This window comes from Pipra filicauda, unplaced genomic scaffold (assembly GCF_003945595.2).
Source record: "Pipra filicauda isolate LSUMZ 115617 unplaced genomic scaffold, ASM394559v2 scaffold397_size650280_pilon, whole genome shotgun sequence".
Lineage (NCBI taxonomy): Eukaryota > Metazoa > Chordata > Aves > Passeriformes > Pipridae > Pipra > Pipra filicauda.
In genome coordinates, this window is record NW_024104528.1 from 332,208 (window position 1) to 359,576 (window position 27,369).

The 27,369-nt window shown below is 37.9% G+C and overlaps 1 protein-coding gene across 2 annotated transcripts; it reads right to left on the reverse strand.

Annotated features, from left to right (window-relative positions):
• Positions 1–2,038: 2,038 nt before the first annotated feature.
• CASP7 (caspase 7) lies at positions 2,039–25,493 on the reverse strand. 2 transcript variants are annotated; one of them, XM_027740065.2, is made up of 7 exons: positions 25,335–25,493; positions 24,145–24,245; positions 7,387–7,535; positions 6,414–6,542; positions 5,742–5,917; positions 4,111–4,249; positions 2,039–3,562 (listed from the first exon to the last, which is right to left on the reverse strand). In XM_027740065.2, exons 2-7 carry the CDS (start codon positions 24,243–24,245, stop codon positions 3,339–3,341), a joined length of 918 nt encoding a protein of 305 aa, XP_027595866.1. In that variant the 5' UTR covers positions 25,335–25,493; the 3' UTR covers positions 2,039–3,338. The 2 variants fall into 2 exon arrangements, with proteins under 2 accessions (XP_027595866.1, XP_039241068.1); XM_039385134.1 differs by lacking the exons at positions 24,145–24,245; positions 25,335–25,493 and adding an exon at positions 21,681–21,752.
• Positions 25,494–27,369: the final 1,876 nt, after the last annotated feature.

Genomic DNA, 27,369 nt, shown 5'->3' on the forward strand with positions numbered 1-27,369 from the left:
ATAAATGTCTCCCATACAGAAAAAACCCTGGAGACATCTTGTTTCTGTTGGTTCAGCTTTCTGAACAGTCCTCTTCATTTCCCCTGAGCTACGTCTAAAGCATAATATCCACCCATGACTGGAAGATAAAATAACATTAAGAACTCTGAAAGATCATACAAGCACCATAAAATGTAGCCAACTTCAGATTTAAAGAATTGCATTTTCTAAAACATACAGCAGTGAAGCAGGATTTCCTGTGCTGCCTGTATCATGACAATCTACTTCATTGTAGTGCCAGTGTAAGTTTTGGTTATAATAAACAAATTTTTGGGATTCTCTCCTGAAACAGCATATCATTAATGATAGTGGTTTTACACAGTAAACCATTTGGCTAATCCTGCAGATGTCAAGGGAATTGCTTTTAGATAGAAAATAGTTCTAAATTTGATCAGGAAAAAAAGCTAAAATGCCCTACAGCTTTTAAGTTAGTATTCAACTACCTGGCCTTGCTCGAGTGAAAGAGCCATTCTGAATGGGTTCCTTCAGGCTCTTTGGCTGGCACAGCCCTCAGCACGTAAACATCTCCAGTCAGAGGTGATGTCTGTCAGTAGGAAATTTTCTTTTTAAATAATATTAATGTTTTTTAGATCTAAAGTAATGTTCCATCTAGCAGAGACATTGGTCTCGACACAAGAGAATGTTTTTTTCTTTCACTACTACTTTAAGTAATCTTTCCTCTCTGGCAGCATCTTTGTGTATTTTGTGCTGATGTTTGTATACCTCATATCCTAGAACTAGCCCGAAGGTTAAGATACAGCCTCCATTTCTTCCTTTTGTTGTCAGCCAGCAGGTAGAATTGTTGTGATCCTTTGTGCCACACCATCAGCTTTTTCCAGGAAACCTTTGGTCTGCCAGGAGAGCTCTTGCAAACACTGAGAGTGCCTTGTTGGCTTGCCACGTTACAGCACTGAAGAGCTTCAAATAACACTCCTACTTTGACTGTTTTCTTAGACAGACAGTTACTTTTTCTCCTATTTGTTGGAAAGTCCCAAGCTGCTCTCATTTAGAGTCCATCATGGTAAATGTATAACAAAATCTGACACAGGGCTCCTGCTGCCCACCTTTTTTTTTTTTTTTCTTTTAGGCAAGTCCTGTAAGGAAAATAGTTTTCTTACTCATAGATGAAACTCAGTATTGTTAACTCTGATTCTTCCCCAGCAGCCCCTTGTAGGCTTGACCAGGGACTATTTTTAGTAATTTTTATATCTCCCCAATGCTTCCAAGCTAAGAAAAATTTGTTAAAGCTTTTTGAAAATAAAATACCATTCTCAAAGAACCTTTAAGAAGCACCACACAAGAGGAAATGTGTTCCTTACCTGTTATGCTGTTACAGTCCTTTACATTATTAAAAAAATTAAACTGCCCTGTTTCAGAGACCCTACTCGCTCCTTTACTGTTCCCAAGGCTCTCTGGCTTCAGAGCTACAATGTATCTGAATAAAAGGATGGCTTTAGAAACTGGAATATTGTTAACAGAAGTTTAAAACCAGGCTAAACTTCAACCAAATAAGCACTAACGAACTATAAAGACATGAAAGAGCTTCCAGAGAAGTAATCAATACTGAAATGTTGACTGGACTCATTTCCCATAGTAAACCATGAATATTGCTAATGCCAGAAAATAGTTTAAGACGGAGCTATTTGCCAGAAGTAATGGGAAGAATTTTTTCATATCCACTGCTACACCACTGTACAATTTACTGTATAAAGGGCGAGATGGTAGATCACTGGTAGAGCAGGGTATTTCTATTAAAATGTTTTCAGTAACTTTGGTTTACCCTAAGAGAGGATTTGGCCTGCCCGAGCTAAGTCACCCAATGCCAAGTTACTTTTCTACCTTTCAACTGACACTAGACCTCCTCTTGAAAAGATGCCAGAGACTATCTGCATTCTTGAATGACAAAGGTACTGGGATGTACTTTGGTTGGTTTCACTTCACTAGACTGAGTGACAAACATGCAGATATTCACAGGAAATTTTTTTAAAAAAGGCCTTTATTGATGTCATGCTCAATATGTTCATAAAACAACCATTTATTTAATTTAAACAACTGTAAATTTGACTTATGAAAAAAATATATGTCTCACTATGTCACAGTATTTGTAAGAAAATAAACTTAACAATTTTGTAACTTGGCCTTAATAGTATGTACTTACTTTCTTAGAGGATTGCAAAAGAGTATAGAGTACATTAACTGGGAAAAGAGTGAACAACTCATCATTTATCAGTTTAACCAAATAATTAAATTCACTTTTGTGAGCTACCTACCAACTATAAAGAGTATATAAAAAGTAGGAATATAAACATCACCAACGTAACTCTGAATCACAAAATCAAGACCATACAGTAACTAAGAAGGCACTTCTGGTTTCTGATTCAAGTAAGCATTTACAGTTTTGGCAAAACTCCTCACAAATAGAAGTTAAATCTAAACATACATTTGTTAATGGAACATATAATTCTATCATTTCAACATTAAATTTTAATGTTTTACAACAAAACCTTGCCATTAACCTTCTGAGGGTTCAAAAATTCTGAATCAACAAGCAGACATGCTCCTTTCTGCAAGCAGAAAAACTGCAATACCAATTAAAGTTTGCCAATCTTTTACAAGGGTTTTGAATTTCATTTTTCTATTTGTTACATTTCCATATTGTTCAGGTAAATCACCTATAAATATTGATTTTTTAATACATTCATCTTATGCTAGAGTGACAACTAAGTAAATTGACTTCCAGGTTAAGCACAGAGCAACCATTAGCCTTCATTACTAATGTTCATTAAAAGGAAATTAGACTAAGAAACACCCTTTTAAATAGCTACAAACTGTTTGTCACTGGACATACCCAATAATATGATGGTCTTTGGAAATTTCTGAGGAGATAATGGTTCCATGAGCTAGTAGTAAAAGAGAAGGAGTCTCACGAACTTTTGTTTTATTCTTAATTTACAATCTGCTTTCTGGGAAAAACCTTTATGGGTCAGGAAGGTGATTCTCAGAACTTGTTCAGCAGCCAAATATCGTGACAGCCACAGTAATGGAAATCAAGATACCATAATTTTGAGTTGTGTAATGTGCAGTCAACCATATTCTTCTTCCTAACAGCTGTCCCCCAGCATTTACTTCTTTAAAATATTGCATATTGTCCATCCATCAGATACTTGAGCTTATATGATATAAAAATCTAGTGTTATTACATATCTGTTATTAAAAATGTATTGACTCCTGTTTATAGTCAAATCTCCACCCAACACCATATCCTGATCTTTCATTGCTGGCTGCATTAAAATACACTTTCAGAAGTAAAGTTCCTTCGTGAGCATAGAGACCACGCAGGGAATCTGCTTCTTCTCACTGAAGCGTGGATCATCCGACTGGGATTCAAAATTGGTGGCAACCACATAGTTGACCCGTGTGAGGATCTGCATGATCTCAAGTTGTTTTCCATGCTCATTTAGCACAGAGCACAAAGACTGCACAAACCAGGAGCCTCTTCCAGGATTTCTCCAGGAGTAATAACCTTACAGGAAAGACAAGTAAGAAAGTACAGGGGATTATTTTTGCTCTTTTGTGTGAAAGATTCTGGGCAAAGATTAAAAATCCATACAAAGAAAGCTTAACTCTTATCACTTGTGTCACATACCCTACTTCATTAGAGTTGAGAATAATGTGTATTAACTCTCCAAACCTCACACTACTAAAGCACCATTTTACATTTTGGCATTTGGGAAACTGTGAGAAGTAAAATTTCACGGGTTTCTCCTCCAAGAATAAGTTTTGTGCTGTAACAGTTCCTCATCCTGCCTTCATCACATATTCAACACACTTACTAAACTGGGACATGGAAGGACAGGATTCCAAGAAAACAGTATTGCCTTTGCTGTCTGTAATCTCCTCTTTCCTATGCAGCCAGTGTAAAAGGGGTGGACACAACACACTGGCCCAATGTACACTGGGCCTTTGTGTTTTGTCCATCAATGTACAATGTGTCATCAATGAAGGTCCATCTACAATCCAATCAGTTTGGATGATTGGCTTCTATCTCCACCCTGACCCTCTTTTCTTTACCTGGCACTGTGGAATATGCAAACAGGAAATCTGCTTCTACTGGGATTTTGTATCTCGGGTTGGCATCTGTTTCCAGAGTGTCATTTGCAGGTCCAGAGTCAGTTTGTATACCTTCATCAAATTCAGAGCCTCTGCATGCCTGAAAGCAGAGAAGACAAATAGAACTTGTCCAATAAGGAGAAAAAAACTGTTATACCAATAAGTATTCATCAATATTTTTAATAGATTCAGTTTTAAGCAGTACTTTGCATGTATAAGAAGCAGAAATGCAATTCTGGGGGATACCTAATTGTTCAGTGATAAAGTTACTGGCTTAATCATTTTAAAATATACATCCCATACAGTAAAGGGAGGTAAAGGTGTTGAAGATCAGTTGTTTGTCAAAGCCCTAGGGGAGCATTAATTTATGCTAACCATGATTATTTTTACTAGTCTAGAGTCATTCTCAGAACTCAGTTATTACATAATGCCTTGTGCAATGGGACTTCTGGCCATTTACAGTGGATTACACATTGTCATTGGTTCCTGACATGCACTGCTGAAGCACTGCATTTCACAAAATCACATCCTGAGATCATCTAGTCCCATCCCCCCCTTCTCAACCAGGGACAGCTACAGCTGTCCAAGTGCATGTACAGTTGGGTTTGGAATATCTCCACAGGTGGAGACTCTACAGTGTGGGCAACTAGTTCTAGTGTTTGACCACCCATTTCAAGTATATTGCATTTTTAATATTTTTCCATTTTTTTTTTTATTCTTAATTTTCTCTTAATCATGCATTCAGCTAAAGGGCACACTGGGACAACAGTCCAGGTTGTTAAGTTTCAGCTCTTGATCAGTAGTTTGACTGACAGCTCTTGCAAAAGAATAACAGTCTGACTGACTTATGTAACAGGGTTGGTTGCCTTTATTAGAATAATCTGAAAGGCTATGAATTAATCATTCCAAACTTATAATTAAAAGAAACATCATTTTAGTAGTATGAAGAGTCTAAAATAGACACAGTTTTCACTTTGAGGTTGAGGATTAATTGATGGAACACCTTAGGTAAAACCACATCTGCTGCAAGTCCTATACATATATAATACTATGATAAAAAAGAGACTTCATCCCTGTGGTATGTCAGTTAATAGTTTGAAACAGTGGTCTTCACAAGTTTAACTAATATGCAATTACTATATGATAATTTAAAAATGCAATATAAATTTTTAGGCTACTGAGGAAGGGAAAACTATTTCTTTCAGCAGAATTCAGTAATCTGTAGAGGCAACCATAATTCAAAGAAACATGGACAGTATTATTCTTGTTGATAATCATGTACTGTCCTTAGCTGTCTCTGCACAAGAGGAGTTTATCTTTCTGCTTTGAAGTTCATATATTACCAAGAGAAACCATGTACAAAATTACAGTGATATTGTTCGTTACATCTGTGAAACTTGTATATAAATTACCTTTTAAAAACAAACAATACAAGTCACCCATACACAACTTCTCTCAACACATTTTTTTCCCAACACCTCCAGCGACATTCAGTAAATTAACCTACGAGGCTCTTCTAGAGCAGACAACCAACAGAGCATGTTCTCCCCACTGCAGCAGGTAGGATTCTATATTTACCTTAGGGCTATTACCTGAATGAAAAATAATTTGGGTTTGCCTATAAGGCTTTTACACTTGTCTCCTCTGAACAGTGCGGTCAAACTCTTGATAGCCATGGGTCCATCTGTGCCATAGATGAGTCCTTCTTCCCCATGGCTCAGAAGGATACAGGCAAAGCAAGCGGCATCGCTGTGATTCTCCTCAGCAGCTATGAATCAAATAGTTCTTAGTTGAAAGGCAGCAACATTTTAAATGACAGTTATATTTAGCAAACACATTTTTTTGAGACTAAATATACACTGGGCCTCTACTGGAAGGCACGGGAAGGAGTGGATAAAGATGACACAACCCAGTTTTTACAATGTGATGAGTATCTTGAATACAAGGATACATCCTTCACTTGACTCTGAGTCTGGCCCACTGGAATCAACAGGCTGGATTCATTATCTAATATGACAAAGCTCCTCACCAAACACCCAGGATAGGTGATCACAAGAACACTGTGCATTTCTAAACTGATGTTGGAGAAAGAGGTAGGGAATTAAGCCTAATCCCTTCAGAAACCAAATCCTTCTATACAGAAAATTGTATGTATGGGGCTTAAACAATCTGTTCTACTGTAACCTTCTTTGAGAAGGTAGAAGATTCAGTGACTTCCAGAGGTCTTTTCCATTCTAAATTATTTTATGATTCTAAATTTTTACCTTGCTTCAGTAATTTCTCCATATCATCACGGCTTCGGTCATTGTATGTATAAACCTCAAAACCTAAGTTTTTAAAACTCTTAGCCAGATCTCCAGCATCTTTATCAGTGCCATTGCGTGTACCCATTCCTGCCGGAAAACAAAGAATACGGTTGACTGCACATTACACAACTCAAAATAATTCACGTGTTCAAAGGTAAATTTTTAGGTTTATAATTGGTAAACCTAAACAATGTCATGGTGACATGTTTTTAAAACAATCCTCTAACAGCAAAGAGAACAAATTGTGAGACTTTAAAAATAATGCAACGGTCAATGTAAACACATATCTTATCCTGAAAAATGCTGGCTTGCCTCCAGCACCTTGCAACATAGACCTCTGTGGATGATTCATCTCCTTTGGGTTTTGCAGTGTAACACAGGCATACAGCACCCCATGGAAAAACTGTTGAAAAGAGTCCCTGTGATACCCAATAAAAAGAACTGATATATAATCTTTGCAGAAAACAAATCCGTGTGTTTGCCAAGTGTATAGGAAAAATCCTATAAAGCTCATTATAACACAAGTATCTGTCCACTTTGAAACCATATGTGGTCTGAAAAGTTAAATGCAGGAGTGTGAACAGAGCACAGGTACAGCTATTAGCTTTTGTAGCTCATAGCTGTAGCTCAGGGACAGAGAATTTATAACATGGGTTGCAGATGCCAAAGTTCAAATTTTAACAACACAGTCTTAAACTCTGGGATAAAGGTTTAGTTTGAAGTTGGTAGAGCAAGGAGACATGGTCTTTGAAACATATACTGCAAGGAAGTTGAAAAGAGTTACTCTAATGTAAGTTTTAAAGAACAGGAAAAGTTTAGGAACAACCATTTATCAGAAAGAATAAATACATTCATTAAAATTCCATGTCCTAAAACTAAAATGCATATTGATTATGCTCTCTAATGTGTATCTTCAAAGGAAGAACATTACCTGTTTTGTCCTCAAAATTTTTGTTGTTTATAATAATACATTTACCAACTTTCTTGTAGTCCATATTGTACTGGAATGTGGGTGTAACAATTCGGTATTGATTACTGAGGGAGGGCTTTGGCTGCTCTTCTTCTCCATTCTTCTTTTTTCTAGGTGAACCAAATGAAATTATTGTTAGTGACCGGTCACATGCATGCCCTATTTATCGTAATTCAAACCATTCGTGCAGCCCTACCCAATGTTTTTCCTTCTCTAATGTTTGTTTTCTTCCTTCAAGGCATAAAGATCTTGTGATTTCCATGAAGTGATTAGTGTCTGTGGTTGGATTCTGATGAGGTAAAAAAACTCTAGAGTGGACTACAGCCAACACCAGGATACGCAGATCCTGACCCACAGATAAAAAAAATGGCCCAAACACGAAGTCAGACTGGCAATAACCTTTTGCAAACTGTTTCTGGACATATTTTACTTTTATTATAAGTAATTAATGAAGGGACAAACAGATTTCCCGTACTAACTATTCCAAGCACATAAAGACATGCCGTTTACTCAAAGGTATTGTAAGATTTGTTTACTCAGTCACCATCATCCCTGAATTCTCTGAAAATTAAGACTAAGCAGTAGGTAGTTTCTACTGATAAAGGCTACAAATGTGAGCAAGTCATGTGTTAATTTAGTTTGCCAAATAGCATTCTGAACTTATGCAAAACCTAGGCACATTTCAATGTAATCATCAATACCTAAAATTCACTTCAAATAAAACCCATGAAAAACCAGCCTAAACCAAAATGAATTATATTAATTAGTTATATTAATAAATATTCTCTGGTTATATGACTGTGTACTGACTTTTCTGCTGTGTACAGGAGTCTAATCCAATCTAAGATTGGATTAGAAAGAGATGCAAAGGGATAGCACAGACATTAGTCACCAATTTATTCTAAAAGAAGTAATAAAACCAAATAAATGACAGCCAGCATGCACGCCTGATGTATAAGCATGAGGAACTCGTCAGCACTTGCTTTGAGAAGTGGACTTCTGGTCCAAGCAGGTGGCTTCAGTTGTTGGAAGATCTCCTCAAGCAGAACTGAAGCCAGTGAGAGCCTATAAAGGGTCTGATTCAACCTCAGAATTATAAGCAAGCTTTGGAGCAAGCCCAGTTAGAAAGAATGCTCAGAAAAGGGCAGGAGAAGTTACTGGCATCTCTCTTATTTGGTCCAGTATCCTGCTTCCAATAGTATCTATTGCTGATGTCTGAGAGGAAAATACGACCTACTTTCACAGCACAAAGAACTGTATAATACAGTTGGCTTTAACAAAATTAGATTTTTTCCATAATTTCAATTAATTTAGACACTTTCATTCTTCTAACTCTGACATATTTCTAAAGAATTACTAAGTTCTTTGCTTCAATGATAGCATAGAGACATGAGATTGTTGTGAACCAATTAAATGTTGATTAGGTAATCTATTTTCTTACCTGCCTGATTTAACAATGGTTGTCTTTTAGCTTTAATTGTATTTTTTATTACTAATGGACAAGACTAATTGGAATCTATAGTAATCCTTCTTTAAATGATTTATCATGTATAAATGGTACAGCAATTCAATTTTAAAACAGTTTCTTCTTATCTTTGAGTGTTGTCATGTTCTGTTATACAGGGCCAAATTAAATAGTTGCATCTGGCACTCTCTTTACATGTGACCATCCTAATATCATCTCCTCTTTTAGACTTCTCTGAGAGACTACAAAACAAGATATAGAATCATATCTACTTGAGGATTTTGTCTGATACTCTGGAAACACAGGGTTTTTTCTTACAAAATGCAAGTATCGGTATTCTCCTTGTATACTGCTTCTTGAGGGCTCTGGGAGCAATAATTAAATATGCTTTGCCTCAAGAAAAGATTTTAACCATTTTCAAGAACTACTCAGAGCTGTATGATGCTAATATTACATCTGGCTTTCAAAGAGATCTTGGATTCTTATTTTAACGTAAAATTCCCCCAGCCCTTCATCATCAGACAGCACTCTGACAAAGAGAGAAAAAGAAATTTCAAAACAACAAATAAGCACTCAGGTCAATGAAGAGGCATTTCCTCAGTCCACAAATTCAAGTTTCTACAGATTTATCTGGCTTCATTGATTTCCTGAAAAAGCTGTATGACTAACAGTGGCTGTAAAAACACAATAGGATATTTTCAAGGGGATTGTAGACACATTTCTGTTTATGTCCAACTCATGAACAGCTGTGAACACTTGGGACAGATCCACATGAGCAGTATGGCATCATGTTTGCACTGTCTGCTGTCCTAAAATGCTGGAAGTAATCTAATTCTAGTCCAGAAGTCAGGCAGCCACATTACCCCACAAAAAGCCTCACTGAAAATAGCTGCTGGGGTTGAGTGGCGTAATAACACAGTCATACAACTTCTCTGAAACCACTTTACTTCTGAGTTCAATAGTTTGCACTCATTCATGCAGAAATACTCGTGAGTTTAAGGGATGTAGCTACTACTGCAGGTATTCTCAAAGGCATGCCAGAAGCTCTGTGCTGGTCAGTGTCAAATGTCACAGACAAGCCTTGGCAGCACAGTAGTGCACACAACTATAATTTCCCCATTCCTTTACAGAGGCTACTTGTGGCTTTGTTCTAACGATTCCTCCCAAGCCGAACAGGTTAATGAGATACTAAAAAACCACAGCATGCTTTGAAGGGTTATGTCTATCATTTCTTTACTGGCAGACAACAAAAAGTTCCAGAAATCTTTTGGTATCAGTCCAAACTGAATGAATAAGGAAGCAAAGGTTGTGGAGTGTACTTATCCTGGGCCTCCAGTCCAGATAGAAATTCTTTTTTGAAGATTCTGTTTCCTGTGCCAACATAATGCAATATGGGAATTGCCTGACTGGAATAAACTGACTGTATAATGTCCACCTCTTCAGTTTCAATAAGCTAAATCAGACCTTGTAAATAATGAGTCCTTAAGGGAAATGCTCTGTCAGTGACAGGCTGGCTTATGACTGAAAGCCTAAAGCTTTATTTTCTTAACTTTGAACTAGACACCTGTAAATATAAATGTTTACTGCTGTTGTTTTTACTAAGCTTTCTAATCACTGTATTTTCTGAAAGAGTTTCCATAGGTTAGTTATGTGCTGTTATAAAATGTCTTAAACTATGTGCCCTCAGTTTTATTTCATTCTGCTTCTCTGACATCCAGTGTCTTTTATTTCCCTCTTTTGGGAAATAAAAATTTGAATTTCATGACTGTTAACTCATTCTTCAGCTCCTAATTACAACCGTGCCATAACTCCTCACTCCACTAGTGGTCACTGATCCTTCCCTTAGAAATATTTTTCCTATCAGTGCTCCCACATATTTCATGTCCTCCCCCTTCAGTCAAGAGTTCAGCAAAAGTGAAACTCCAATCTGGCACTCTCATAGAGCTTGCACATTTTCACCCTTACAGTGTCTATAATTCCAGGCCTTAGGCTTGACAACAGTATGTCTGGGAATGTGATTTCATCAAGTCTAGACTCAGTGTCAACCCTATGAAAATTATTATCATCAACTTCTCACTTTTCAAATATAAACCTAAAGTTATCCATACCATTTATCATTTTGTTATTGAACTTTTAAATAGTAACAGTCAAATTTCTTATCACTATGAGTGGCTAAAATTCTGTCACAGTCCATGGAGATATATCACTTGCACCTGTAGTGGACTTGACTGTCTACAGGACTGCTATCTATCACAACAAATTTTCTTTTTTCTTATACTTTGGGTAAATTATGATTTCATTATGATTCAAACTTTAAGGATAAAAATACCACTAATAACATTTAACTACATTTAAATATAATCTAGAAAAAATAAAACTTAAAATAAAGCAGTCTTAACAGATGAGATTTTCTCTCCTTTGGCTTCCTTTCTACTGACACCTTCCTGCAATTCTGGTTTGCTGTAACTACATGGACTCCCCTTGGAAGAATACCAGCATAATGTAGGGAAAGTTCTCAAGAGAAGAGTGGAAAAAAGGAAAAAATTAGGAAAAGAGTGAAATCTCTAGGGTAGATACTGCTACACCAATTCATTCAATTAACCTCAAGGTTAACAATGATTAAAAAGAGGATGATAATAAATGACAGACAATAGAGCTCTTCTAAAAACATGAGCTGCTTGGCCTTAAAAGCAATGTGACATTTAGCACACAGCAGAAACAGCTCTCCCTGAAAATAAACAGTCACTTAAATAGTCTTTCAGGTAGAGGATTAGATGAATAAAGACAAATTTTACAATCATTACTACCCAATCACAGAATGGGAGGACTTTCCTCTTTGTTTGTTTTTTTTCTGTTTGTTTGGTTTTATAAGAGGAAGTTAATGTCTTAATCAAAGTGAACTCTAAAAATGATTTTGCAGAGGGATACCCAGGCTTTGAAACCCTTCTCTCCCAGAAAAGTTAGGGACTTTTGTTGCTGTACTGAAAAATGTAAGCAGATAACAAAAATTCTACAGTTATGACACTATTCAATTTAAGGAAGCTGATGTTCAGAGGTATCTCAGAACATTATGATAGTTTTTACTCTGTCCTTAATACAATGTGCAATCATATATAATTTTTGAATGACTGATAACAGATTCCTTTTAAAAAGAAAATCTGCCTTTAAAAATATGGTGTCTGAAAACTCACTATTTCAGGATCCCTTCTAGAGTCCAAATGCTTTCTGGCATTGGAGAATAGTTCTATTCCAGTTTCTGTCACACTGCCAGCCCTTCTGTTGAGTCCAGGCAAGATTACAGCAGTGGTACAGTGACAAAGTGCACAGGACAAATATTCTCAGGTAATCCATCAACATCCACCAGGACTTTCATACACTTCTTGTTGTGGGATGCAAGGCATCTTAAAACTGCAATGCTCTTTATTCTGTTACAAACAACTGAGATGTTTCTCTTGTGATTTTTTACATTTGGGGACCTCTTTATAGGCTTCATTTAAATAAATTCCTCATTAAGCTACAATATTGTGGAGTAAGTGTATGGGACAATACTTTACTTTAGTTTTAAGATCTCTGAAGAAACTTACGTAGCCTGTATTGCTGATTTATTTTTATGCAGTTTGTGTGGCTCTAAGCTGCTTTTTCTGCCTAAAAAACCCCCACTCCTCCCAGTGTTGCACACAGAGTATAAATTATGTTAGTGACTACTGTTCATCACAAGTGCTGTTTGCTGGGGAAAAATCCTGGATTGGACTTATTTACTTAAATAGATAGTTAAAGGATAGACAGAAAACAATGAAAATGCAAAGAGGAATGTGTTCAAATTCACAAATTTAAAATTCACCAATTTAAAGCTATTCTTCAAAAAAAAAGTAAACAGAATTCATAAATCAGACAAATATTTTCAATATTTCAATATATTCAACATTTTGTTCTATGTTTCTATCTTAGCCTCAATAATTATTTGTCTATCTGTATATCTGATGCTTTCGCATGATCATGCATTAGTATGTCTTACTTCTAGATAACCTTCTCTCCAAACCATCAGCTTTAACACTTTTATCCAGATTTAGTACTTTTATGCAGTCTAATTTCACTGTATTTAGTACACCCCTAATTACTCTGCACTCTCCCCTCCTTGATTTTCTTTTTAATCTTGAAACCTATTGGCAATAACAAGCAAAAGACACTTGTTAAACTTGACTAGAGCTTTTTAGATCTTAAGTTCTTTAAGGCAGACTCTTTGTTCTTTGTCAGATCCGTTTTGGTAGTGTCATGCAGATTTAGAGCTGCAAGCAAATAATAGATTACCCTGTTGCCTTTTCCTATTAATATTGCATCAGGTTGGCAGCAGCAACATTTCTGGACAAGAAGAATGTGTCACTACTTGAATTGTCTTTTATAAAAATGAATATTCCCTTACTGTTGAAAACCAGAAGGCATAAATTATATGGCATAAAGACTAAATCACAAGGTCTAGACCAAATACCAAAACTGCATTACAGTGCATTGGAAGGTGTGATCCTGGGTCGCACACTGAGAAGGCAACATGCTGGAACAGTAAAGGAAGCCTATGGCAAACACTGAGGAGCCACTGCAAAAGACACTGGCATTTCAGAGACCTCAATTCTGTTTCCAATCTGTCACATGCTATGGTCTCACAAACCTTTTCTCCTGAATATACTTATATGACAGGTGCAATTTCCATCTCTTTTCAGACAGATAAGACTTTAACACAGACTCTTTTGAAAAACAGCTCAATAGCTGAAACAAAAGTCTCCTGAAGAAAAAGAGACAACACTAATTATATAGAAAGAAGTTCAAGTAAGTATTGCATACTTTCAGTTTCCCTACTGAAAGCTATTAGCAAGTGAACACTGAATTTGATAGATGAGCACCAACAAAATAATCAGTCCTTAGAAGGCTTTTTCTAAAATATATTCCAAATAGATGTCAAAAGAAAATTTTAAAAATTTCTAATATTAAATCAATGTCATTATTTCAATGCAACAGAAAGACTCCATTTAGAAGAGAGAAGAAAAGTGGTTGTACAAAACTGCACATAAAAGCTCCTCAATAACATCTAAACATTAGTTCACCTATTTTGGCTTACTATGGCAAGCAGATGTCTCACACGAAAGGCATGAAAACTGACAGCTGTGATTTAGAATAGCACATAAATGTAAACAGCACAATACAACACACACACATTTAGAATAGCACATAAATGTAAACAGCACAATACAACACACAGAGAATATTAAAACAAAAAAAACAGTCAAGTGATCCTAGATTTCTGTTCCCTCTCTTGGTCTTGTTTTGCCTGCTAAAAAAATTTAACATTACAGTGAAACACGCTAAACTGATAATACTGGAGCCTGAAGTTCATATTTATCAATGACATATAAAGTCTGTGCAGTCCTTGCATATTTTTATGCTATTCTGGTGAAATTCCTAAACTTTGAAAGTTAGTTTTGGGAAGGGGCAAAATAAAGGGAAATGGCCAGTGTGCTTACTGGAACACCACAGTGATGAGTACACTCCACTTTCCTCTTGGGAGCAGGCCTACTAAAAGCAACAGGACTAGTCAGGCAATAAAACAATGACTATCTGTATATGTCCTCAAAAACAGGGCCATAAGAATTATTTACCCTTCAGTTTCTTTTTGAAAAGCCTTTTGCTTGAATGAACCCGAAGCTAGGAAGCTACTAGGGCAGCACCACTTGTTCCTTTGGAAACCCATGTCCTAGGCTCTTCTAATAATTGTAAACACAGTAATTTTGAACAGAATATATTGCTGTAGCAGTCTTGAAAGAAAGGAGTTAGTTAAAGTATGAGATTATGTCCTTGAACTTACAAAGATAATAACAGAGATGGTATGGACCTAAGCTATCATTAAAAAATTCTTTGCCCAAGACTGCACTGAGTTCATTTGTCCAGTAAAACCATATCATATTAAAAACCTACTTTTGTTCTTGTTATGACATATGTAGCAGTACTGCTACAGATTTCACAAAAAATTTGCAAAATAAAACTTTAATTTATTTAAAGAAATCCTTGTATTTCCCTTAGTTTCCTGTAGCATGCTATATCACCTCCAACAGCAGAACACAAAATAAAATATATTTATTATGGCTATATGCTAGCTATGCTTTGCCCAATGAACTTTGTTAAAAGTATCAAACAAACCAAAATGCTCAACAGGAGGGATATGTTCTGTTATCCACTATGACCCAACTGATTGTGCTCTGGATGGAGAACTGAGTGTAAATTGTGCTTCTATGGTTGAGTACCATTGGGAAAGTAATTCCATATCTCTGGGTCTTAGTTTTCCCATTACAAAATGAAGCCTAAAAAACCTTATTTTATAAAGCAATAGAAGATAGTATGGTTTTTTCCCAGGAGGAAATAGTGGCCAATATTTTCCTGGAAGGAGTGGCTGGTACCCCAGAGAGCTGTGCAGCTGTTAAGAAGGACCTTGACAGGCTGAAAAGATGGGCAGAGAAGAACTGTATGAAATTGAAAATAAGAGTCCAGCACCTGGGGAAGAATAACGTCATGGACCAGCACAGGCTGGGGGTGACCTGAAAGGACCTGGGGTTCCCGGTGGACAACAAGCTGTCCCTGAGCCAGCAGTGTGTCCCTGTGGCCAAGAAGGCCAATGGTGTCCTGGGGTGCAATAGAAAGAACATTGCCAGCAGGTCAGGGAGGTGATCCTGCCCCTCTACTCAGTCCTAGTGAAGCCACATCTGGAGTGCTGTGTCCAGTTCTGGGTTCCTCAGTACAGGAGAGACACGGAGCTACTGAAGCGGGTCCAGCGGAATGTGGCAAAGATGATTAAGGGACTGGATGATCTCTCTTATGAGGGAAGGCTGGTAAAGTTGTGCCTGTTCAGCTTCAAGAAGAGACGACGTAGAGGGGACCTCAACAACATCTGTCAGTATCTGCAGGGAGGAGGATGGACCAGGCTCTGCTCAGTGGTGCCCAGCAGTAGGACAAGAAGCAACGAGCAGAAACTGATGCACAGGAAGTTCCACTTGAATAGGAGGAAGAATTTTACTGTGTGGGTGACTGTGGACTGGAACAGGTTACCCAGAGAGGTTGTGGAGTCTCCCTCACTGGAGACATTCAAAAACTGTCTGGACACAGTCCTGTGCAACGTGCTCTAGGATAACTCTGCTTGAGCAGAGAGGTTGGACCAGATGCCCCACTGTGGTCCCTTGCAATCTTACCCATTCTGTGATTCTGTACAGTAAACTAGAGAATAAATTTGAAACCCACTATTTTGTACACCTGTACAATGTTTATGTCCAGTGTTTGAGTTAGCTTACTGCACATGCCTCCTGGAAAAAACAAAATCTGTGAAACAAAGGCATTCTTATTGTCCACTGTGGAGATTTACAGTGGATCTCAGTCCAGAAACAAACTCTTTGATTCCTGCACATTAACTTCCCTGAAGAGAGAAAACTGCTAGTGCCTGCACATGATTATGTAACATCAGCTGCAAGAATGACAGGGCAGCAGTTCACAGAATATGGCATTTCCCCAAAGTATCTTACAGCCCCAAAGGTCTCTGGGACCTTGGCTTAACAGGCAAGCTACCACAGCTCATCACATTGCAGCTACTCAGCTGAACTACAGCAATGGCTATTTGCACATTCCTTTGAAACCACAGTCCGAAGTGTATTCGCTTGAATCCCAACAAGGCCTCCCCTATCACAGAGACATACAACTGCAACAGTCTCAGCTGTGAACAAAACCAGCTAGTGAGCTGCAGTAATAGTGCTGATTGCAGTAACTGACTCACCTGAGTGTGAGCACACTTTTCATTTGACCCCTTGCAAAGCAAGCCACAAACAAAAATTCACTAGTTTCTACAACCCTGCAGCTTCTGTTTAATGTGCAGAATATCTTTTAGATTTATACCTAATCTTTTTTAAAAAGATCTATTTATGGATTAATTTATGAATTCTTTGCTTAGAAAAAGGGCCTCCTATCTTCTGATCTTCCATCACTTACATCTTCATATAGCACACTATATATTTGTATAGTACAAGCAAATTATCTTTCAACTTTAGTTAGAGGAACTAAATACATTTTAAATCCCTCATTATAAGACTTTTTCAGACTCTCTTGTAGCTTTTTTGTCCCATTTTAGTTTCAGACCCATTGCAATTTAGGAGGGAGAACCTTCTCTAAGAATGTGGAAAACAGAGAAACTTAGTCCAGGACAACTGAAAATTCATCGTGTAATGAAAAGAGTTGAGCTGTTTGAAAGAACAAGGCTCAAACCACAACTTCTGGCATACTTTGTAAATATCTTTTGGAGTTCTGATAGTTATATCTAAATATGTCTTCCTCTCCTTTTAATTATGTGCTAGTGATGGCCTTAATATAATTCAAATCAAAACCATGGCTGCAATTTTATTTATTATATACAAATGAAGCAGACTAAGTTCACTGGGACTAAGCCAGCTGCACTTTGTACAAAAGGTTTCAACACAGACTTATGTCTAATATTGTCCACACTTCACAACAGTAAAAAAGAAACAAAAGTTAAAAAAAAAAAAAGAAAAAGGTAGCAGAGCCCTAGTCTTTGTGCACTTAATATTTTAAGGATCACTTACAACCTACATGACAATTTTGTGGTGTAATGCCTGCAAAACAGAGTAAGCTCTAAACTCTCAGTCATCACTTTGTAATCCAGATTCAGCTTCCCAATTAGCTGCATGGTATCTGCTGTGTAGGCCTCACAATATTGTATCCAACATAATAGTCAAATAACATTCAAAAGATAATTTTTTACAAATAAAGAATTTTGCTTGCTCAAAGGCTTTCTGCTCATTTCTAGAAAACCTGCACATACATGGGTGTTCTGGAAACTGAAATCTTGCATGTTCATATCCTAGGCAGTATAATGTACACAGGCAACTGACAACTATATGCAAAAAAAAGAAGCTTCTCTTACCTATCATAGGTACTAAGAGCAGTTAACAGGTATATATGCATTGCTTGGAAAAATGACTCAAAGTAAACCAACCTCTTCAAACGCTCTTTCTCAGAGAACACTCTGGAAAGGATTAGCAATTGCAAAATGCCAGTGGAGTTACAATTAGCTTGCTGTAAGCACTGAAACTAAACTCTTTTTGAGTGCCAATTCATGAGATTTCCAAACAGGTGGCAGAGAAGGAAGGAGACTAATAACACTCTACAGTACCTTGGCTCATCATCAAATGGTACTCCACACTGCATCTGAAAACAGCTTCAGCTTGTCCTCAAGAGGAAGTCTAATGTTCTTTGCTAATGCTAGGAGCCCACCATGCTCAGGGTTACATTGCAGAGTGAAACAGGGTGCTCTGTGTGCTCCGGCCCAAAGATTCGCATGTGTCAGCAGTGGGTCACGCTGGACTGTTCTGTGGGGCTATTCAAACCCCCGGAGCCATCACCCTGCAGGCTGAGGTCATGCAGGCCTGAGCTACCTTTGCTGACAAGTGGAAAACACGCTCCCATCACCCTGATTCTATCACTGCTCCTAAATAAGAGTGGAGGAAAACAGAGCAGATTTTGAGATGGAGGTGGGACAGCAGACTTCCCTTTGTGATATGTCCTTCTTCCTTTTGATCCACCATTACTACAATATTTACTCAGTGAGTATTTCTAAGAAAATAACGTAAATTAACTTGCATAGTTTACAAAACCCCTATGTACTTTAATTCATGGGACTACTTCCTAAATATTTACCCTTAAACAGTTTTGGTTTATTATAAATTTGGCTTAAATTTGTTTGGATTGCTTTGAAAGCTTAAACACGACACCACATAATAGCTGTCCTCCATATGTTGTATGAAACAGCCCAGAGTTTGCTGTACTGAAGGAAATAAATTACTACACTAAAAAGTAATTTGGATACTTGACTGTGACTGCTGCAGATACCATTCCTGGATAACCCAGTGTTTGCTGTTCTTCACAATATAAAATCTCTAAGGAGACTAGAAAAAAATGTTGACTGTGGATTAATAAGTTCTTGTAATTTAGACTAGATACTATTTCAAGGTACTTGGGCATTTCCTATATGGTGCATCCAGTAAGTGTCTGAGGGAAAGTACAAGTACCAACCACAATTTCCACTTGTTAAATACTCCCACAGTGTTCCCAGAAGTTGAATTCCAGGTCTAACAAACATTGCGTTAACAAAAATAAAAAAAAACCTTTTGACTTTAACGAGAGTAAGAAAAATGAAACATCCCTGTTGTTCCATGTTACAATCTCTTTACTGTCTTTCTAAGAACAGGTTATAGATTACTTCTGAAATTTTATGTTCAGTGCTTTGGGGTGAAAATAAAATACAGATATTTAGCTTTTGATAAGCAGAACCAACATACTCCAAACAAAATTAAAATTACATTATGATAGATTTTGGAGTTATGACAAATAAAAGGAAAGATCATCACCCTTTTACAGGACAGACTAAGGCACAGAGTGATTTGCTTAGAGGCATAAAGGAATCATGAGGCTGAAACAGGAGGTCAGTTCAGATATGTGAGTTGTAGCCCAGAGCATAACTTCAGATAATGATTCGTCAGCTGTTATTTGTTTCAAAGTAACTTGCTATTTTTAGTCTATCTAAGGATAAAAGAGATACTTTTCTAAGCAATAATTGAGAGGTCTGTAATATTCTGACACCAAAAAACCCATAACAGAACTGCATTTTTAATTTTGAAACTGTGAAAGTTACAATAAAAAAGATAAGCTATGATTCAAGGAATCATCTGTATTTGAACACACTAATTTTAAGGCAGGAACAGTTGATATCCATGCAGTGGAGGCCAATACAGTTTCTTTGTAAACAGACAGTACTAGCAGTAGCACTTTTTCTACAAAACAAGTAATTAATTTATAAGATCAGTGTGTTGGGTTTATTTCTCATTACCCTACTCTGATTTGATTGGTAATAAATTAAACTAATTCCCCAAGTCAAGTCTGTTTTGCCCAAGATAGTAATTGCTGAGTGATCTCTCCTTGTCCTTATTTTGACCCATGAGTCTTCTACTGTATTTTCTCTCCCCTGTTCAACTGAGATGGGGAGTGATGAAGTGGCTTTGGTGGGTACCTGGTGCCCAGTCAGGATAAACACATCATGGATCAGGCCCATGGTTTTGAAATGGTCCAAAAAATAAAAAATGGACAACTCTGGAAAACATATGCATCTGCAGCACTCTGAAACTGTTCTTCGTAAAGTTCTACCTGCAAAGCAGTTTCTTTTACAAATCATATAAAAATAAGCTGATAGCAAACAAAAGTGGATGAAAAATAGCTCCCTAAAAGAGCAAGGAACAACAGAAGAGCACAGCTGAAACAAAGACAACTTTCCACACCTGTTACAACTCCAAAGCTGAATCTCAAAAATGAATATTTATTCTTTGAAGGATGAGGCTATTTATTTTGGGAAATATGGCTATACTGAGACAAGGGTCATGAAGTTAAAATAGACAGCTTCAGTAACATCTGTGCTTCCCCACTTGGATACCCTGTGACCCAAATAAACACTGGACACATGAAAAGAAAACTTATATATCCATGAATCGTTTTCATCTAAATACTAGTTTACAAACCTGGTAGATATTATAACAATATAACAATCACAACCATTGAACTACAGAAGGCAAGATGCACACTGACATTTCCAGGAGACTTTCAAGTTAAGCAAAACGAAAAGCCTGCAGTGTTAAACAGCTGAAGCGCTTTTGGTGACTATAAGGCTGTGTAACAAGCCTCTCAAAATCCTCAGTGGGATTTTCTTACAGTATTTCACACACCTCCATTAAGGGCATTACAAAATCTCACAGTTTCAGTTGTAACTAAATAAGTTACAATTAAGAGTTCTAAAATATATTTAAATTATGTTTTCTGTTTCCAGGTGAGAAGGGGGAACATTGATTGTAACGCAAGACAGTAGGGCTGGAGTAGGTAAAAGTAACCAGAGGACAAATGGTTCTATACAATTAAATTAGAATAAAACTAGTACCTTGATACTACTCACAACCACCCTCTTCTGCGCTATGTTTTGTCAATGAAGCCCATGAACAGTCAAGATTATTGACAGTGCAAGTTCAAGTCTAACAAGTCTCGGGAACTTTCAGATGCAGCTTTTTTTTAAAAAAACAACTTTGATTAGGATTAAGAGAAACCTTAGCTCTACTTAACACAGTGGAACTGCAATTTTATTCCATTTCATGTTACATTATGTTTCCTGGATGCTAAAGTAAGTTTGCTGCTATCAATCTCCCCAACAGTGTTGCCCAATAAAACTCAAATGATACTAAATGTAAGATATTAAATCACCCTGTGAAGAAGTGAGACTATTTGTAAAGCCTTGAAAGCGTAACAGGAGCACACACAGCATAGAAAAAAATTTCTATGGGAACAATTCTATTAGTTTCTAACTATTACATAAAAACAGACACAGTTTTGAAATCCTCAGCTTAACCTTTGTTTAACTGTGTTTTAAACTTTCATTGTGCACAGACTTGCCAGAGTGTGTCCTGCTATTTCTGCTTTCTGAAACATAACTTTTTGCTCAACTGCAATGCATCCTTATTTTTGTTCGCTCTTTGCAGCAAAGAAAATTGATACCCTCCTGCCATCTAGTGGCCAAAGAAACCCGTCACCAAACACTGCTGGTAGATGTTAATCCAAAACTTTTTCCAGCTCTTTTTCCCCACCAAACAGTTTTTCCTCTGCAACATTAATTAAGTAACAGCACTTTTTCAAAGAGAAGGAAATACATACATACCACAAAACTGTTGAGCAGCCAGAAGAACCTGCCTCCCCTGGCATGTTCTGAGCCTTATGGCCTCTGTGGTAAAGGAGGCTCACAGACTTCTCAGAAAGACATGCTGTAGTGAGAGTAAGATTTTAATTCAATTCTATTTACTGGTCTTGCAAGATGGATCTCCAGTCACAGCCAGAGAGTGACAAATTGAAGCTGTGAAGCTACTGGAAACAGCTGGTCTTTCTGCACAGCTTTGAACTCAGTTTCTCACCACTCTGTTCTCTCAAATTAAAATTGATGTGCTTATTTAACAACATAAGTTACTTGTTTTCTTATTGGACTTATATATTTTAATCAATACAAATGTAATGCAATGCAGAATTTCATTGAAAGTACTGCACAGCTGGTAAATACTAGGTTGCTAAAACAAAAAAAAAGGGACAACAAAATTGTAGTCCCTCTAAGCCTTTCTAGACATTTTATTTTACAGGTTCATGTTGCCAAAATGAAGCTTTGGCAATCAAGACACAGAGACACATTGCTTCAAGTAAAAGTACATCTATCCTACTATCTGGTACTGATTAGTAAAGAGTTTAAAGAAAGAAAAGAAATTGGGTATAGAACCTATTCTGACAGAAACCTGATTTAGGAACATCTTGCACCAAAGATTTTAACATTGATATTCCCACTGGACTTTTCTTCCACAAATACATCTAGTCTCTTCTGAACTTATCTAAAATCTTGACATGTGCGTATCCCATGACTTTGAGTTCTACAATGGCATTCTGCACTATGTGGAAATTATATCTTACCAGTTGTTTTAACCCTATTGCATGAACCGTTGATCGGATGTCCCCTAGATTTCCTGTGAGGCACAAAGAATGATCATTCTCTCTTCACTTTCTCCTTCATTACGGTCACAATTTTAGATCATATCCCATCTTCCTTTATCCTCCCACATGGTTCTCCTATCTTTCTTCTGGCCAAAGAGCTTTAGTTTTTATGAGACAAAGACCTTGTCACTGTGCTTGGATTTTTAAGACCTTCATTGTCAAGCACCTCATTACTCTTTAGGCAATCATCACCTTCTTCAAGAAACTCTGATAGATTTCTCAGACATTTTTTCCTACAAAATCCAAGCTGAAACTTCTCAATCTCCTCATACTTAATCTGAGCAATTTTTTACTTCTGAACAAAAATGTTTCAAATTGTATCTTCAAGGAGTTCCCAAAAGATGAATGCGTCAAACTGCTGAATAGCCAAATTATTTGAAAAATTTCTTATAGAAAAAAAAGAGAGAAATGCTGATTATTGCCTTTCCTTCGGGAATTACTAACTTTGAGTTGCATAATTTAATAATAGTATTAGTATATTGCCTCTTATAAAGAAGACCAATTCAAATATTAAAACACACATTTCATAATGTTTAAAAGAAACCTTTGAAAAATCTTCGGCAAGATATAGAAACAAATGTTACATTTGTTTATTTTTTTAAATTAATAAGACATACACATCATGAAACATATTTGAGGGATAATAAGATGAGACAGAGAAAGTACAGTGATTTTCTTAACAGCACATGAAAAGTCTTCCAAGACTAAAGCATCTTCACTTCTCTCACAGATTTGCTACCCCTACTAAACTCATAAACAGCAAAAATAAAAGTATATTCTCCATGTACTTTCTCTGAATTACACCGTTCACTTGAATGTAAATGTCCAATAGTAAAAAAAAATCAAAACCTTTCTGTAAATACATTAGCCTTTGCATTAAACACCTCTTACAAAATCTCACTAAATCCAATGCGAAGTAGCCTTTTGCTTACATTCAATAGTATTTATAAACTTTGCATGCTCATTTCTCATCTTTTGCATTTTCAATCACATTGATCTCATGTTTTCAGGAGTACATGAAGCAGTAAATAGTTCTTGCTTCCTATTGATTTAATTAAAGCCTATGCTTCAGTGAGACTACTACGCTTTAGAATGAAAGGCTTTTCATGTATTCTGTAAGGGGTTACATCTCTAGACTTGGTGAGGTTTCTTTGTGCTACAACCTAGATGGCACATCCAGGCTTTAAACTAACTTAAATAGTCAGCAGGGGATTTCAGTGATGCTGCAGATTAGCTGAGCTGAATGCAGTAAAATTAATGGCATATTTAATTCCCAGCTCCACCAAAGGGTGATGTTTAAGATGAAGGACTATAATTGATGCTAAATAAACTTAGTGGTCTCTTGACTGCCAAATAAAACTTATGGGAGATATTATAGGTCTTCCTATAGGGAGATACTATAGAGAAATGCTTTAAGGTACAGACCAGATACATTAAATCCATACAACATAAACCTTCTCCCTATCCAGACCATCTATGACATTGTGGACATGGTAAACTGAACACCAAATCCATCCTTTTTATGCTTCTATGATTAGAAGGGTAGCATGACAGCTGATACAACAAGAACAGGAATAAAAGCAGTAACTTACTTTCCAAAAAGTGAGAATCTGCTACTTCTGTCTGGCCTTGCATCAACTACATCTTCACCTCCCTCTTGATTAAAGTGGTCACTGTGCTGATCTTCCGACATCTACAAATAAAAGTGCAAGAATGTAATGTTTCTCAGTGAAATACTTCTATAAACCAAACCATTAAACCAGACACATGTGAGGTTGTTAGTTATATACTTTATAATATTCCATCAAGTAAGAGTGTCTACAGACTTCTGGCCCTGAATTGAGATGGCATTGCACATGGTCAGCCGTTTGTATTGCTTTCTGGCAGTTACTAGAAGAACATGTCAAATACCATACTCAAAAATGCAGATTAGAGTAGAACTAAAATTAATTTTATGGTGAAAGATCACAGAATCATAGAATAGAATCATAGAATAAAATCATAGAATATTCTGAGTTGGAAGGGACCCACTAGGATCATCAAAGTCCAGCTCCTGGCTCTGCACAGGACAGTCCCAACAATCACACTATGTGCCTCAGAGCATTGACAAAATCTTATGAGTAATTCCCAGATAATTTTTCATGGTCTGAAAAGAAGTAATTGGGATGAAAGCAAGGGCGACTAACATCAAAATATTTGTATTTGCAATTCTATCCAGGACTAAATCACCCATACAGCTCTCGTGTTTTCATTTACATATACAGTCAAATGTGCGTGTAAGCGAAAAAAAGCCTGTATTATCTTCCATGGATGGTTTTAATTTAATACAGATCATTAAGCCGGCAGAAAACTACCAGAAGGAGTCGTTTTTCTGATAGCACAATGCTCTGCACCAGCTCAGCGCAGGTAGAGAAGTGCAGGGGAGCTGGGAACGCAGGATTCCCAACTTCACTCCCAGCAGGATGCTCTGAGCCATCTTGCCCAACTCTGGCTCCAGATTCTCATAAGGAAAAGCAAGAGTGATTCCTACCCCTTCTCCATTTTTAGGCTGAATAAACTTGCTTTTATCATCCATTTACTGAGACTACCATAAGTTTAAAGCCACCTTGAAACCCACCCCGGAGACTTTGCAGCAGCAGCTCAGGGGCCACCAGTGACTCCATGGCTGCAGCACCTCTCCGGCCCGGTGGCTGAGGTTTAGGAGCACCCTCAGAGTAACTGCAGCTCCCAAAAGGTGGGGATCTAGATTCGGCTTTGACCAACAAATACACTTTTAAATCACCTCGTTAAAAAGCAGGAAGCGAGGAGTGCGCAGGCCGCGGGTGGGGCAGTGCGGAGGAGAAGCGCGGGGGCTGCCCGGGGCAAGCAGATCCACGGCCAGGAATGCGAGTGGGAAACCAGAGCCGGGAGACGGAGGCGCACGGGAACGGGGCAGGGGGAGCCACGGAAGGGCCGCGGCTGGGAGGGGGTCGGGGCCGGGTCTTGCCTTGGCGATGGGGTCCGGCGAGGAAGGAGCAGGAGCGAAAGCGAAACCTAAAGCGAAACCTAAAGCGAGAGCGGCGGGTGGTGCCCCCGGGACGGCACCGGGGCGGGGCGAGCTCCGGCGGCCTGTCCCTACCTCTGTCTCTGTCCCTGCCCTGTCACTTTCCCTGTCTCTGTCACTGTCCCCATCCCTGTCCCTGTCCCCATCCCTGTCCCTGTCCCCGTCCGTTCCCCGTGGCAGAGGGTCTCGGGCGCATCCCCCGGGCCGTCCTCGCTTCCCAGGTAATGACGGCTACATCACAGCGAAACCGAAATTACCACTTCTTTAATAACTATGCCCCGACACACCCCCGAGAAAGAAGAGCCTTAAGTTTCATGGTGACACGAGATTGTCTAGATCTAAGGAAATTTTATCCCCTTGTATAAACTTCAGTGGCATTTCCCCATCTTCCCAATTATTCTGTGTGTTGCATCTCTACTAATTATGATATCCTACTGTGCAGCTGTTGCATCAGGCCCAGCAGTCCAGTACATGGACTGAAGACTGGCACAGTCTTGCTAATTACTCCTGGATGTAGGCTCCGATACTACAAAATCATACACCTACCCAGCGGTGCGTGGTGTTTAACATTCACTACCTGAAGAGATTTACATCAAAGAGACATTTTTCAGTGTAACTGCTTCATAATTGGCACAAAACATAGGCATGGTAACAAACAGCCTTTTTCTTCACGACAGGTCACTGCTTCGATGTGGTGGAGGAGCGTCTGAGCAGCACGGGGCTCTTGCCGTGTGTCTGCGTGCTGCCACTGGGACCAGGCTCTGCTTCGTGGGGTTGTGCCTGTAGCTCCTGGCTGGATACGTAGCCAAAGTTTTCTCCTGAAAAATCAAACAGAATCCCGTGGTTCCTCTCATGCCACCTGTTAGCTGCTTCTTTTCAAGAAGACAGCATCACTTCTAAATCTGTAATCGGTCATCATGGAAAACAGATACACTGGAAATGCATAGATCTTCAAGTACATGCGTGGAGGGGAGAGTGCTGTCACCAGTGATGACTGGCAGTGGCACCTGACCTTCAGAACATCCAAATATGCTTTCCTAGCGATGTGTATGGGAGTTATCTAGGAAATCCAGAAGCAATTGTCTTCTATATCTCGATGAAAATGTTTATCCATTACCATCCAGCCACCACAGCCAAATTAACAGACCTTAGAAATGGTTTTTTTGTAAAGGTTATTGTATTGTTATCAAAAAAGTGGCCTGATAATCCTTGCCAATTTTCAAGAGTTTGCCAATAGAATTTGGTATGGGACACATCTGAAAAAATGGTTTCTTTTTTTCTTTTCATGTTGGTAGCTGGCATTCACAAAGACAAAATTTGATTCCTCAGTGTGCTGCAATACCTTTCTTCAATAAGTGTTAATTTTAATGCAGTATAAGATGCTAGATTTTTTTTTTTTTTTTTCACAAAATCTTGCTTGTTTTCAGTATGGAGTAAGGGAGAAATTAAAAAGACAGTAGAAGTAGGAGAAAGTTTCTTGCTTCAGGGCGTGGAGTGATTGCCACCTAGGGAAGGGTCAGGAAGAAAAAACTTCTCATGTGTAATGTTGCACAGCTGGCCATATGCATTACTGGGCAGGGGGAAGAGCCAGCAATGTGATACCTATACCATCAGCATTCCTTTTCTTATCCCTGGAGAGTCTCTCTACTCCCTAAAAACATTAATAATGAAGTCTTTGACTGGCTATATGCATTGTAGAAAATAAGTGTTTAACCACTGCGTAAGCAGCTGCAGGATGACAGTGGAGTATGCCTTTGGGAAATCGAAAGGTAGA

Coding starts and splice junctions, on each gene's coding strand:
- CASP7 (XM_027740065.2), bottom strand. CDS start 24,245: ATGTCGGAAGATCAGCACAGTGACCACTTTAATCAAGAGGGAGGTGAA. Junction 7,536..24,144: donor AGATTCTCACTTTTTGGAAA/GTAAGTTACTGC, acceptor TGGTTCACCTAG/AAAAAAGAAGAATGGAGAAG. Junction 5,918..6,413: donor GGAGAAATTACTGAAGCAAG/GTAAAAATTTAG, acceptor TTTGATTCATAG/CTGCTGAGGAGAATCACAGC.